Below are 14,909 nucleotides of genomic sequence, written 5' to 3' on the forward strand. Positions count from 1 at the left end.
GCCTCTTTATTCAGCGTTCTTAATCTTTACTGAGAGGCTGTCCCCATCTAGTTGCGAACATGTGGCGTTACATCAAACAAAGCACGAAATCAATGCATATTTCATGCATATATGTTATAAATATTGTTATAAGGGTTAGGGTTAGGGTTGCCTAAGTATAGATCAATAAACATTTAATGTCACGTAGTTGTTCAGCATGTAGGCCTACTGGTACTCTGAATTAATTAAGCACACAATCTACAATCCCTTTCATTCTTCTATTTGTATTTTTAAATCTTTGTGTGCTGATTCTATTTCCAAACTTTGAACAACGTTTACAAGTTTGGGTAGCCTGTGTGTCACCTATGAGCAGCTAAACAGTAGCTTTATTGCTGAATTTAATCTACTTTTAATCTTTTTGGAGCTCCCTCTCTCTCCCGCTGTCCCTCTATCACCCTCCGCTGGTCGGAGTCTCTCTCCTGCGGTGGGCTTCAGTCTCTCGCCCTCCCCAGGCCCAGAGCTCCTGCAGGAGAAGAGCAGTCTGAGCTGAGTCCTGAACTTTTGGTCGCGCACGCCGTAGATGAGGGGGCTGAGGAGGCGCGGCAGGATGTTGGCGAGAATGAATGAGGTGAAGAGGATTGCGGTGAGCTGGTGGGGCATGGCCCTGATGAGGGGTACGGAGGCGAACGGCGCCACGTAGGTGAGCATGCAGATGAGCAGCTGGACGCCGTGGAGCAGGATGGTGTTCCTCGCCTTCCTGGCCGACGCTCGGCTGCTGGCGGAGGCGGCGCTGGCGGCGAACAGCACCTTGAGGTAGGTGGCGGCCAGGGTGACGCTCACCACGGACAGGAAGAAGACCTGGGTGGGAACACAACCTCTCATTCAGCCTCCACTCAGCGGGGAGGGTCTTACAACACTTTTCACCTCGAGACCCAAGGGATGATTTCAGTGTGACCTTGGGACCCAACCAACCAACCTGAAATCTCTGAGCACACCGATATTGGTGCTCCTTTGGTTTTAGGTTCACCGATTCCAAGGTGCTTATGTAAAAAGTGTCTTATTCGTTATTGGTGTCCTAACTTGAACCTTGACTCATACACTTATTCAGTCGCTAAATCCTCACCAGTTTGATCCTAACCAACTTCTGTGTGTCCTGAAGGTATCCAAGAGGAAAGAATAAAAACAACACCACACACAACTTACCCTCGACTTTGTTCAACAAATTCCTCTAGTCTCCTTGCTGCCCTCTAATGGTACGAAACTATTAAGAGCAGCTTTTCTATTATTTGAAAGTCTGCATTGGGATGTTTTTCAATATATGGCTGAACAAACACCTTGCTGTGACGTACTTCCATGAAAAGGTTGCTGGTCTGGTGCTGGGGCGTGTTGAAGATGCGGGTGGTGTAGCAGGTGACCACCGAGAACCAGGAGCCGGAAGCAGGCCAGTTCAGCAGCAGGAGGACCAGGTTGCTGAGGCCGGGGAGGAAGGACACGGCCCAGATGAGGCCGATCAGGCAGTAGGTGCGACCCACGGTGCACAGCTGGGGGTGGTGCAGCGGCCAACACACAGCGATGTAGCGCTCCACCGCCATGCATGCTAGGTTCACTGGACTGTTCCTGGAATACAGTGTTGCTAGTACAACTAGTACTACTAGTAGTACCACCGTACAGGATGGGTTCACTGGATTGTTCCTGGAATACAGTACTGCTGTTACAACTAGTACTACTTTTAATGGTAGTACCGCCATGCAGGCTAGGTTCACTTGACTGCCCCTAGAATACATACTGCTATCATTACTAGTCTCACCTTGTATTATTACTAATACCACTATTACTACTTCTAGAACAGAGGAGAGACCAGTTCTGTTCCTAAACTACTGCTACTATTACTGCTACTCCCAGGACTCCACCACCTACTTGTTGGCGGCGAGGAGGATGAGGAGCAGTACACAGCAGGGGGCGAGGGTGAGCCGGAAGGTGTAGGTTATGATCTGTAGTGCCACAGAAAGGCTCAGCATCACCATGTCATTCAGGACCAGGTGGATGAACAGCACATACCTGAGGAGAGGAGGGGAGGGGAGAGGAAGGAGAGGAGAGGAGGGGAGGAGGGATATTAGAGGAGAGAGGAGGAGAGCAGGGGAGGAAGGAGAGGAGGAGAGGAGAGGGAAGGAGAGGAGAAATGAGGAGGAGAGGAGAGTAGTTAAATTTGGGTAAAAAATTTGTTTGATAACGATGGTCTCATTGGGATGCAAAATATGTATTTTTTCTAACATAGACCTGGCCAGGACAGGAACATTTCAAACTCTGTTGAAACCTATAACAGAACATTGAAATAAGGAATATCGTAATTTCACTGGACAATCATAAATATGTGGGAGGAGTAAGGAGGAGTTAAATGAGAGGAGGAGGACAGGAGAAGAGAAAGACTGAACAGGAAGACAGGATTAGTAATGTTATTGACATTACAGTATAATTGTTTCTAATTATGAAAGTATTTTTGATACCTGGGGTCCCTCTTAAACTCTTGACTCCTGAAGTAGATGTAGACAAAAGAGCCGTTGACGGAGTTGATGATGACGCAGAGGAAGACCGTGATGAAGTTCTTGACGAAGGCCTCCTTCAGAGTGTCTAGGCGAGTGGCATTCATGTTGAACCAGATCTGCCTTTATTACATCTGAATATAGAAATACAATCTGAGTACAGAAATATTTACGCTTCATTAGGCAATTTATTATAGAAGCATTATTTTTTATTTTGAATAAATCTCTACTAATCCTGACATCAGTCAATAAATAAAATTGATTACAGAAAGCTAATAAATTTAGCATCTATGGTGTCCGCATCCCTGTAATAAGCCTGTCCAATCATTTCATGCGGCCCAAATGAAATTATTGGATGGTCTATCTGTCTGTCCACCTACCTACCCCGTTATTTCTGTTGCATTCTTACAACAGTTAAGAAATTACACACACACAAACACACATGCACCCACACATACACACACAAAAAAGACATATATACATATTGTCTCTTTCTCTGACAGCTTGTACTTCAAAAATACAAGATTTGTATAGGTATTCTGTTAATATGTCAAACATTAATATAGTTAAACAATTGGATGAAACATTATCCTAAACGTTTTACAGTTTAGGATAGAATTAAGGAAAAAAACAAATATGAAAACCGTATAAGATATTAATATAAAAAGAACAATATACAGATAGAAAGATAGACAGATAGGTAGATGGATACGGTAGACAGACTCGTGTGATCGGTTGATAGACGAAAGATCGATAGATAGATTGATAGATATGGACAGATAGATTGGTATATAGAAATACATAGAGAGAGATAGAGAGACAACTTACAGCAGATGCTGGTCGGTGCCAGAGGTTGGAGTGTGAAGAGTTGGTTGTGGGATATTGTGGATTATATGGACATAGTGAGAAGGTTGTCGGCCTATGTTGAGGGAGGGGCTTCTGTGTGTTTCTATGTACCCCATGTTCCCTAGCTAGCCTGGTCCTGCTTTGATTAGAATATACTGCTGGGCAGTGTTGGGAAAGTTCACTTTCTTCGTGAACTAGTTCAAAGTTCAGTTCACAAATCTTAAAATGAACTAGTTCAGTTAAACGTTCATAATTCAAAATTTTGAACTAAGTTCACAGTTCCAAAAAATGAACTAGTTCATAGTTCTTTTTTTCAATATGTTGCTGTGAGCTTTTCGTTTTTTCTGGTATTTTGAACATTGAGCCCCCTTTGTGGTTTGTCTAGGATGATATAGAGTGGTTGAATCAAGTATCGTAGCGAAATACGGTTTCTATCGTGTTTTATTGCACATTTAGCCCATTTTGTAAATCCCATTGATTTCTGTTGGAAGACTCATTACTCGTTGGCCGGAAACGGAAAGGGGCGCGTGTTCACGTTTGGTTGTAGTCTTTTCGCTCGGTTCTAGCCCTACTGATGAGACGGAGAACCGAGCGAAAAGACTACAACCAAACGTGAACAACCCCCTTTCCGTTTCCGGCCAACAAGCAATGATTCTATGAGATATTCTAGTCCGCTGAGCTATGAGCCAGAGAGAGCTAACGTTATGGATTGTACATATTTATAATTCGAAATTCGTCTCAGCCTTTATATCACAGATACACTAGGGTCTATAGCATATAACCGCGTTGTCTGATTACAGTTTAATTCATTTTCCACAATTGAACAGCTCTCGTTTCGAAGAATAATCACCGTGCCATTTGTTTCAATGGGAATCGCGCTGGTCTATACTTTCAAAATAAAGTGTACATATTTATAATACGAAATTCGTCCCAGCCTTTATATGACAGATACTATAGGGTCTATAGCATATAACCACCTTTTCTGATTACAGTTTAATGTAACAGTAAACTGGCAACACCTCAACTGCAAATGAACCGCACGGAGATTACCATGGCAACCGGTCAAACAACACGGCGATCTGCGCACGCATCCACCGTGTTGATAGAGAAATAACCCCCCCATTGAACGAAGTTAAACCGAGTGAGCGTGCCGTTCACTGACACCAGAATGAACGAGTTCACAGTAACGTTCATCAGGCAGTAATACAGTACGTTCAGTTCACGTTCGCCCAAAATATGAACGAGTTCATGAACTTTCGTTCAGTGAACGCGTTCAGGCACAACACTGCTGCTGGGTGGCACCTTTCTTGTCTCTTGGATGATGTATCACCAAAAGAGAACATGTGTATTAATTGCATTGCTCCCAAAATGGAACCTTATTCCAAGGGGATAAAATAGATCTAATACAGGTTTGTACTAAAGCTTTTAATAGCAGGATTGCGAAAAACAGTTTGGAATATTTCAGTCTCCTCTACAGAGCAAAGTGTGACCTCATCACAAAGAAGATCAGAAATGCAAAACGATCGTACCAGGCCCTAGGGCCGTCTGGTCTGTTTACTCATCTTTTTAGAGCTCCCTCTCTCCCCTACTGTCTGTGTCTCTCTCTTGCCCTTCATTGGTCGGACTCTCTCTCCTGCGGTGGGCTTCAGTCTCTCGCCCTCCCCAGGCCCAGAGCTCCTCCAGGAGAAGAGCAGTCTGAGCTGGGTGCTGAACTTCTGGTCTCGCACGCCATAGATGAGGGGGCTGAGGAGGCGCGGCAGGATGTTGGTGAGGAGGAAGCAGGGGAAGAGGATGTCCCGGAAGTTGGTGGGGAAGGTTCGGATCAGGTGCATTGTGAGGATGGGCGAGGCGTAGGAGAGCATGCAGATCAGCAGCTGGACTCCGTGGAGCAGGATGGTGTTCCTCGCCTTCCTGGCCGACACCTGCATGGACCAGCAATGCTCAGTTATGGCCCTGAACCTATACATGACCCTTGAACCTGAATCATGATCAGAATGTCAACCCTAAAGGGGAACCTACAGGATCAGCTATTTCCCAGTATAGCATCAGTTTTCTCCAAAACATGATAGAAAACCATTGACAACATTGGTCCTATCTGGACCAATGGAGAATGCAAAGTTTTTGTTTGAAATGTTGACAATCAAAGTACTACTCTTGGTAAAAGCAAGGCCAGTATTAAATCAGGCTAATCAACAACTATTGAGCTTACACACCTGGTCATCACCGGACGCTTTCCTGGCTGCAAAGAGGACCTTCAGGTAGGTGATGACGAGGGTCAGAAACACCATGGAGACCAGGACCGTCTGGAGAGAGACAGACCACCGCCTCAACACACACATAAACACCTTCTGTTCATACTCCATATTGCACGTAATTAGGGAAGAGCTAAAGCCTCCCTCTACTTAACGTTGCATGTGTGGTGCATGCGATGTCAGGTGAACCTCACCTGGACGACGGTGGTCTTGTCTTTGTGTTGGCGGACGGAGAAGATGGCGTCGGCAAAGCACATCATGGAGACGGAGAAGAAGGAGAGGGGGCGGGTCACGAAGATGATGATGATATCGGCGAAGGCGTCGAGGAAGGACACGGCCCAGATGAGGCCGATCAGGCAGTAGGTGCGACCCACGGTGCACAGCTGGGGGTGGTGCAGCGGCCAACACACAGCGATGTAGCGCTCCACCGCCATGCAAGCTAGGTTCACTGGACTGTTCCTGGAATACAGTGATGCTAGTACAACTAGTACTACTAGTAGTACCACCGCACAGGATGGGTTCACTGGACTGTTCCTGGAATACAGTGCTGCTAGTACAACTAGTACTACTAGAAGTACCACCGTACAGGATGGGTTCACTGGACTGTTCCTGGAATACACAGCACTACGACTAGTGATTTTCGTGCTAGAACTAGCACAGTATTACTATTCTCTCTTACCGTGGAGAAACAAACAGAATAAGCACCTTCAAGTCCTTTCAACTAATGTATTATAATTTAGTTTATTTAACATTTAACCTATTTCTTTATTTCTTTAACTGTGATATTCTAGTGTATTTATATTTCATCGTATCTATTTAAATTGTATTCATTGATTGATTGTCTGCCTGTTAATGTTTTCCTGCGTCTATTGTTACATTGCTATTAAACATTTTAACTCATCATTTTTTAACTCTTCAAGATTGAGTGCACACAGGGACTATGTGTCTCACACAGTCAGTCAGCAGGCGTACTTGTTGGTGGTAACCATGACGACCAGAATGGTGCAGCACAACGCCACGTTGATCCCCCCGACCGCGAGATAGGTGATCACCTGGAGGAGGATGGAGCTGGTGAGCATGATGATGTCATTTATCACCAGGTGGATGTAGAGCACATACCTGGAGGGTCGGGCATTGGGGGAGAGGGTTGGAGGAGGAAGAGAGAGAGAGAGAGAGCAAGATGAGCTTTGATTCATCTGAAGATAATTGTCTCTGAGGTCAGGGGTCTGATCAGTCTGTGTGTGTGTGTGTGTGTGTGCATGCATGTGGGCTTGTTTGTGTGTGCACCTGGGGTCCTTCTTGAACTCCTCACTCCTGAAGTAGATGTAGATGAAGGAGCCGTTGACGGTGTTGATGGCAACACCGAGGAAGACTGTGATGAAGTTCTTGATGAAGGCGTCCCTGAAGCCGTCAGGTCTCGAGGTGCTGTTCATCCTGATGACAGCTCAAAATTCAACCTAAGCTCAACTTTATTGGTGGAGCCTTCACAGCCTATAACAGTAGCGATTCTTAACCTATGCGTGGGGGCCCTAAGTGGGTAGGGTCAAGACAACACATGGGGTCCTGGCTCTGTACAGACAGGGTCGGCTAAACCTCTTTAACAACCCCTGCTTTAATGGACAAGGAAAAACAGGGGAATACAGAAGAGGGATCCCTCTTTCCAGGGACAGTAAGGAGAGCAATAGGCGCTGAAGGATCCAAGATATATGATCGTGGCATGAAACAAACAAGCAAGGAACTTTCTGTGTGGGGATCGTATGTTCTCCCCATGTTCTGTGGGTTTCCTCTGGGTGCCCCAATTTCCTCTTGCACCAAAAAACAATCATGATACAATAATACTCCTGCATGTTTCCTTGACCAAGGCACAGGTAAAAATACAGGTTCAATATGTTATACAGACTATCAAATATCATTTTTTATCGGATAATAATGTCATTACTGATTTTATCATGATCCTATATTATACTCATGATAATAGGATATTGTACAAAACAATATTTGTTACTTCAGTAAATAACATTCATTATCACAATAATCAAGAAAGTACAATCATCTAAATAATGTGATCATTATAATTCCGAAACCCTTAATCCTTACCATTAATTAATTTAAAAGCTTAAGGACAGGGATGATGGCTAACTGTAGACATTGACGCATGAGATACATAGAGAAATTAAATGAGACAAAAAAAGGGAATTGTGCAGTTGTGAATTTTAAATGCAGAAAATATGTAAAAGGATTTCATCATTGGTGTAAACTGCACCAAAAGATCAATACCTGAATAGTCGATTTAATATTTAATGCATTAATCTATAGATGTAAATAATATTAATAACATATTACAATAGTATATTTTTTGTGTATAAACATATATCAATATTCTCTATAGTATTTGGTACAGCGATATGATACTAAATATAGTATATTATATCTTATTATACATTTATTAGTGCTGTCAAGCGATTAAAATATTTAATCACGATTAATCGCATCAATGTCATAGTTAACTCGCGATTAATCGCGATTAATTGCACATTTCTTTATATACTAAATATCCCTTGATTTCGTGCTGCTAGCCTTTTAATGAGATCAGAGTGTTGAGAAGGACAGTAATAAAATATATTTGGTAAGATGGATATAAGAAGAGACCCGCAGTGAATTCAACCCGGTCCACTTGACATCAGGGAGGTGCATGACAGTGGTAGGCCTACCGTAAAACTTCAATAGCCCAGGCTTTTATTTGTTTCAATCACTGAACTTTCGAACAAAACTCTTGCTCATTAAAGGTGGGAAATACTATAACATTTATTATTGAAACCAGCATGAATATTCCTACCGTACGAAGGCCTATACACATTACCAGGCTATCGAATAACACCTACACACACACACGGCGGCGGAGTGGTAATCGGGAGAGCTGGGGTGGGCCGTTAACGTTTCGGGGCTATGGGGCTGATTACTGCGGGATAACAATATTGCGTTTATAAAAGTTTCTTGCAGCGCCGTCCGACAGCCTGAGCTGTGCGCCCACAACCTCTCACTCACTCAACAGCCGTAACACTCAAAAACTGTCAACGTCGCAACCAAGTCGATTTTGTCTAGAGGGGAGTAACTGAGCGGCCCCTTCCGAAGTGGTACAGCCCAGGTGGTCCTTGAACTGCGATTGGTCGGAAAGAGGTAACAGCTAATGACAACATTGAACTCTAGTACCAGGCTCAAACAGAGTGACACACAAACACACACACACTTTTAAGGAGTTTTTGTGCGGCGTGCTTGTTGTTTTGTTTCCGGTGTAGCTAGATCCGGTATGGTTTTGGAGTTTTTCTTAAGTGACTAGTTGTTGCTAGACAGCAGGTGAAAAAACGACAATGTTTGCCAAACCAAAAGAGCGTTAATCGCGCGATAAAAAAATTAACGCCGTTAAAATTGGTTTACGTTAACGCCGTTAATAACGCGTTAAACTGACAGCACTAATATTTATATATAGTTATAATATGATATTGTGGTTCTCACCTGTTGAGGTGGGTGACCAGAGAGTGTTTCAGCAACTGGCCGGAGTCACACTTTTATAGACCCCTCGCCCCACCCCTGATACCCACAACTCACAGATTGTTTTAATGATGTGATGAGTTGACGTTATAATGTCAGGACTTTGGGGACTGTGGTGAAATGTTCTATTAACTCCTGATGTTGTGATACAGAGATATTATGCGATTCCAGGGCCTCAAACATAATGCAACATTAAGTATTTCTATCAACGTTTTATTAGCAGTATACAGCTCTCATATTTACAATATACATTACGATACATTATACTATATGATATGATTTGACGAAAGTGCATGATTAGTTTTCTTCTTATATCAGCTTTTTTTTCTTCTTTTTTTTTCAGTGTGTGTGTGTAGGTTTGTGTGTGTGTGTGTGTGTGTGTGTGTGTGTGTGTGTATTTTATGTTTGTATTTTAAATAAATACAACTTTAATTTGAGTCTCATCTTAGCAAGACGTCAATGGTAGTGTTGTACCATAATGACTAGGTAGGTCTATCAGCCTCTTTAATTGTTTTAGTTTGGGTTAGTTTGAGTAAAGAAGGGTATTTATGATCCAACTTGTGAAAACGAACATCAGCAAAAGCCATGAGACTTGAGACTTGACCATGAGACAAAACAATTACACAATTACACAACAATAGGCACATTGGAGCATATTGGTGTGAATTGCTAGGCTACAAATGAATTATAGCTTGGAATCGTTGGGCAAACATTAAAATATTGTCACCAATCGCAATCGGGCTCACTGGCAGTAAAACATACCTCTAGGAATCCAAAGAATCAAGAAACTGTATCTCATCCATGCCTCCTACACATAGTCTTTGTACTCTGTATTAAACCTTAAGGACTTTTTTCAAAGACTTAAAAGGGAAAAAATCCAATCACTTGTTTCTTCTGTTTTCTTTACATAGAGTCTGGAGGTTCTTGTGATTCCTTGTTGTCTAGAAAACTGTGCCTGACAAAGAAGAGAAGTCCACCTGACAGGGCGGCACAGTTCCTCCCCCACTGAACACAGAGGTCGTTACTTGACCTTGGGGATGACCTTGATGGGCAGGGGCCGGACTCTGCCAGCTCTTCCTGTCCGACAGGTGAGGTAGCGGATCCAGTACCTTCTGAAGTTCTCGTCCCGGAAGCCGTAGATGATGGGGCTGAGGAACCGGGGTATGATGTAGACGAGCAGGAAGAAGACGTACCGGATCTCCAGGCTCAGGTGGGGGAACCAAGTGATCAGCGACGCCTGCAGCGAAGGAACCACGAACGCTAGCAGGCACAGCATCAGCTAGCCGGACAGACAGCACATAGTGACAGGCTGTTATGTTACGTTACCCAGACAACACATAGTGACAATGTGTTATGTTACATTACCCAGACAGAACATAGTGGCAGTGTGTTATGTTACATTACCCAGACAGCATATATTGAGAGTCTGTTATGTAATGTTATGTTATGTTACGTTAGCCAGACATCACATTGTTGCAATCTGTTATGGTTTGGTATGCTATGATAGGGTTTGTTATGTTATGAAATGTAGTCTTTTGTTATGGTATGGCATAGGTTATATATCATATACAAAAGAAATAGGTCTTAAGACAAACAAAACAGTAATTCCGTAATCCTCTCAGATCGTGGTTTGGTGGTTCCGTGGACGCTCACCTGCGCTCCGTGCAGCAGTACGGTGTTGCGCGCCCGCTTGACGGACGCCAGCGTGGTGGAGGCAGCCTGGGCGGCCATCATGATCTTACAGTAGGTGTACAGCAGCGTCAGTGCCACAAAGGATAGGTAGCTGCCGTCAAACACGCAGTTCTTGTAGTAGATGGAGCGGTCCCTGAACAGCAGCGAGTGGTCGCAAAACATGGACGAGTAGAAGAACTCTGGTGGCTCCTTGGCCAGGGTGATGAAGAGGTCGGTGAGCGGGGGGGCCACCGTGAGAAGAAGGATGACCCAGATGAGGATGAAGGTGCGGCGCACAGTGCAGATGTGGCCGTAGTGCATGGGGTAACAGATGGAGAGGTAGCGCTCCACCGACATGCCCGCCAGGATGAGAGGGGTGGAGCGAGTGGTGAGCACCGCAGTCATCACCTGCACCGGGGGAAGGCTTTAACCAGGACGTACCACCCCTAACTAATCCTGGACCTAACCAACCATAACTAACCCTGGCCCTAACTTACCCTAACTAACCCTGACCCTTATAAAACCCTAGCTAACCTTGACCCTAACTAACTCTTACAGACCCTAACTAACCCTGGACCTAACCAACTCTAATTAACCCTGGCCCTAACTTACCCTAACTAACCCTGACCCTTATAAAACCCTAGCTAACCTTGACCCTAACTAACTCTTACAGACCCTAACTAACCCTGGATCTAACCAACCCTAACTTACCCTGACCCTTATAAAACCCTAGCTAACCTTGACCCTAACTAACCCTTACAGACCCTATCTCACCCTGGAGCTAACCAACCCTAACTTACCCGGATCCTTAAAAAACCCTAGCTATCCTTGACCCTAACTAACCCTTACTGACCCTAACTAAGCCCGGACCTAACCAATCCTAACTTACCCTGACCCTTACAAACCCTGGACCTGTCTAACCCGTACTAACGACCCTAACCCTAAACTTAACCCTAAACCTAAACCTTACTAACCAAACTAACCCTGGACCTATCTCACCCTTACCAACGCCAACATATTTTAAGTAACCCTGGTCCTAACTTACCCTAACCAATACTAACTAACCCTAGACTTAACAAACCCTAACTCACCCTTAATATCACTGCATAACCCTAACCCTAGAACTAACTCACCTTAATGTACCATTTCTAACTAAACCTGACCTTAACTAACCCTTACCCTAAATAAACCTTAACCTAAACCTATCAAACTCTGACCAGTGTGAACTAACCCTTAACCTTGATCTAACAAAGCTTAAACAAAACCTTAAAACTCACCGCAATTAACCTTAAATGTAGGTGTTCGATTAGAAATGGTTAAATTTAGGTATTAGGCCAGAGATGGTTGAGTTGATGTATGGGGTAAAAGATTGTTAAATCGAGATTAGAGCTGGTTAAAGTGAGATTAAAGAATTTTACGGTTAGGTTTAAGGTTAGAGATTTAGGTAAGATATTAGGTTTGAAGTTAGGCATTATGTTAGAGATGGTTATGGTAAGATTAAAGGTGTTTATGGTTAGGTTAGAGGTGGTTAAGGATGGTTAGGGTTGGAGATTGTTAGGGTGAGATTAGAGATGGTTAAAGGTCCCATATTATGCCACCAGGTGTGATTGCTATTAGCCATTACAAGCCGTTTTGAAAATCTGCCTCTTCTGAAATCACAAGTGGGCGTGTCCACCTAGATGTACGACAGATGGATGAGCAACGTTTGCTACAGTCCACTGGGTAGGCTGATCGATCCAGCACACATCTAGCTGGACACGCCCACTTGTGATGTCAGAAGAGGCAGATTTTCTAAACGGCTTGAAATTGCTAATCACACTCACACCTGGAGGTATAATATGGGACCTTAAAGGTTAGAAATGGTTAGGTTTAGGTTAGAGTGGGTAATGGTGAGAGATGGTCGGCGTTGTTCCCTACCAGGATGCAGCAGACGCTGGCGTGGATCTGTCTGAAGATGTAGCTCACCACATACAGGGTGGTCACCAGGCTGAGCTGCATGGCGTCGTTCACCACCATGCAGATAAACATGATGTAACGCGGGTCCTCGTAGAAAACCCTGGGAACAAACAACAACAACCACATGACGTAGCGCGGGTCCTCGTAGAACCCACTGGGACACAAACAACAACAACCACATCATGATGTAGCGCTGGTCCACGTAGAACACTCTGGAACATCAACATCAACAACACCAATATCTACAAGAACACTGAGGCAGTATAATGGGTTATCTGTTTGACCCCAAGAGAAAAGGCTTGACCCCTAATGTCCAAAGCCCTTCTCCTAAATTACTTGGATTTAGTGTTTACATCATTATCATCATCATCATCATCATCATCATCATCATCATCATCATCATCATCATCATAACCATCATCATCATTCCACTGCAGAGGGGGTAACTTAATCAACGGTATTCAGCAGTATAACACATAATGTGTGTGTTTGTGTGTATCCGTGTATGTGGGTGTTTGTGTGCTTCTGTTTGCGTGCTTGCGTGTGTGTGCATGTGTGTACCTGTGTTTCATGAAGGTGTACACCATGGTGCCGTTAATGACGTTGAGGACGAGCCAGACGAGCATTGCCACTATGTTCTTTGTCATGGCATTGGTGAAACTGTCTTTAGGGAACCCAACAGCGCCCCCGGGCTGCATGGAGCTGCCATTACCTGTCAGCAGCTCCATAGGATTTAGGGAGGAGTTGGACATCGTCATCATCCTCATCGTTCTCACCTGCTCTGAAAGATGTAATAACAAGTACAGGCAGGGACAGTACCCATCAATCAAAGGTTCTGTCTCCCTGAGGTCTAGTCTCAAGATCCCATAGCACTCGTCGCTAGTAGGGCTGCAAACCCTGCTGTCCTGGCTCTGTATCTCCAAGTTCTTTCAAATAAATTGTCCTTTACAGTGGAGTCTCTTAATTGAAGTTACTTTAAGCGAGTGGCGAAACAAATGACTTTTCTGTAAAAAAAAAAGAAAATCTGTAAAGTGCTAAGATAAAATAAAATAAAATGTATTCCAAACACTGATAAATGTTGAAGCATTAATCAAGTAAAGTAGAATAGGATTAATACGGACTATACAAGTTCATCGTAGCGTATTAACGAATCGTGTATCAAGCACATGAAGACAGTGTAGAAGAACTCACTGATTTATATGTTCACACGTTCATCTCTCCACCCCTTCATCCTTTCAGCAGTGCCCAGAGCCATCCAGCTGTTGGCCCACCTTGTCTTCTTAAAGAGAAACAGACAGCCGGTAGGTAAAAACACACACATATGTTGTGTCTTTCATTTACACACTAAATTATTTCTTCAACAAAATCATACAAACTAAAATCATCAATTGTTTTCTATTAGATCAAAAGATGTAGGCCTATCTGTATAATTGTATGATACATAATAACATTGTTTTTCAGTTTGTTGTATTAAATTAGGTTGAAGTGAAATCTTATTGACATGCATTTATGCCAACAAAATATATATTATATATATATATATATATATATGAATATATATTTCATAAAACTATATTTAAATATTCATGCATATCAGCAACACTGCAGCCACACTTTGCTTGTCCACCTTCTGTAAATTTTCAGATGTACGCTGACGACACGTCATCTATTTACATTCTAAAAATAAGAAAGGAGCTGCAGATGAACTATCAGCTGTCATGGTCAATGTTTCTAACTGGTTGACCAGTTCATGTTAACATCTCAATATTAGTAAGTCTGTATGTTTCAAAGTCTGCAAATAAAGATCCTGAGCCTGCTGTGTTATTAGCAGGGAGAAAGTTATTAGTTATGAATGAAAATAAGTATCTTGGTAAAGTAATTTGCACAACTGACTTTTAACAGTTGTGAACAGAATCAAATTCAATTTAAATAATTTTAGATCTATAAGGAATAATTTAACAACTGAAGCATTCTAAATTTTACATGCTTTGAAAACACTAGATAAGAAATCAAATGCTTATTATAACATTATAACATTTTAGCAAAATATGGTTTCCTAAACTGGGAAAACATGATCAAGTTTGCTGATATATTAGTAGCATACAAGATCTTCCAT

At 43.0% G+C, this 14,909-nt stretch overlaps 3 protein-coding genes across 3 annotated transcripts; all 3 read right to left on the bottom strand.

The window, feature by feature from the left end:
• Positions 1-6: 6 nt before the first annotated feature.
• On the bottom strand, positions 7-2,626 carry LOC307083695 (odorant receptor 131-2-like; the record flags this gene model as incomplete). Its single annotated transcript, XM_079747647.1, has 5 exons — positions 7-47; positions 435-837; positions 1,329-1,590; positions 1,897-2,037; positions 2,484-2,626. 5 exons carry the CDS (start codon positions 2,624-2,626, stop codon positions 7-9), a joined length of 990 nt encoding a protein of 329 aa, XP_079603773.1.
• Positions 2,627-4,900: 2,274 nt separating this feature from the next.
• Positions 4,901-7,050, bottom strand: LOC307083696 (odorant receptor 131-2-like; the record flags this gene model as incomplete). Its single annotated transcript, XM_079747648.1, has 5 exons — positions 4,901-5,287; positions 5,579-5,668; positions 5,812-6,070; positions 6,590-6,736; positions 6,905-7,050. The coding sequence occupies 5 exons, from the start codon at positions 7,048-7,050 to the stop codon at positions 4,901-4,903; spliced, it is 1,029 nt and encodes a 342-aa protein (XP_079603774.1).
• A 3,137-nt stretch (positions 7,051-10,187) lies between these two features.
• Positions 10,188-13,560, bottom strand: LOC307083697 (odorant receptor 131-2-like; the record flags this gene model as incomplete). Its single annotated transcript, XM_079747649.1, has 4 exons — positions 10,188-10,445; positions 10,820-11,245; positions 12,755-12,893; positions 13,355-13,560. The coding sequence occupies 4 exons, from the start codon at positions 13,558-13,560 to the stop codon at positions 10,188-10,190; spliced, it is 1,029 nt and encodes a 342-aa protein (XP_079603775.1).
• Between the last annotated feature and the right edge of the window lie 1,349 nt (positions 13,561-14,909).

This window comes from Pollachius pollachius (genome assembly GCF_949987615.1).
Source record: "Pollachius pollachius genome assembly, chromosome: 12".
NCBI classification, from domain to species: Eukaryota; Metazoa; Chordata; class Actinopteri; order Gadiformes; family Gadidae; genus Pollachius; species Pollachius pollachius.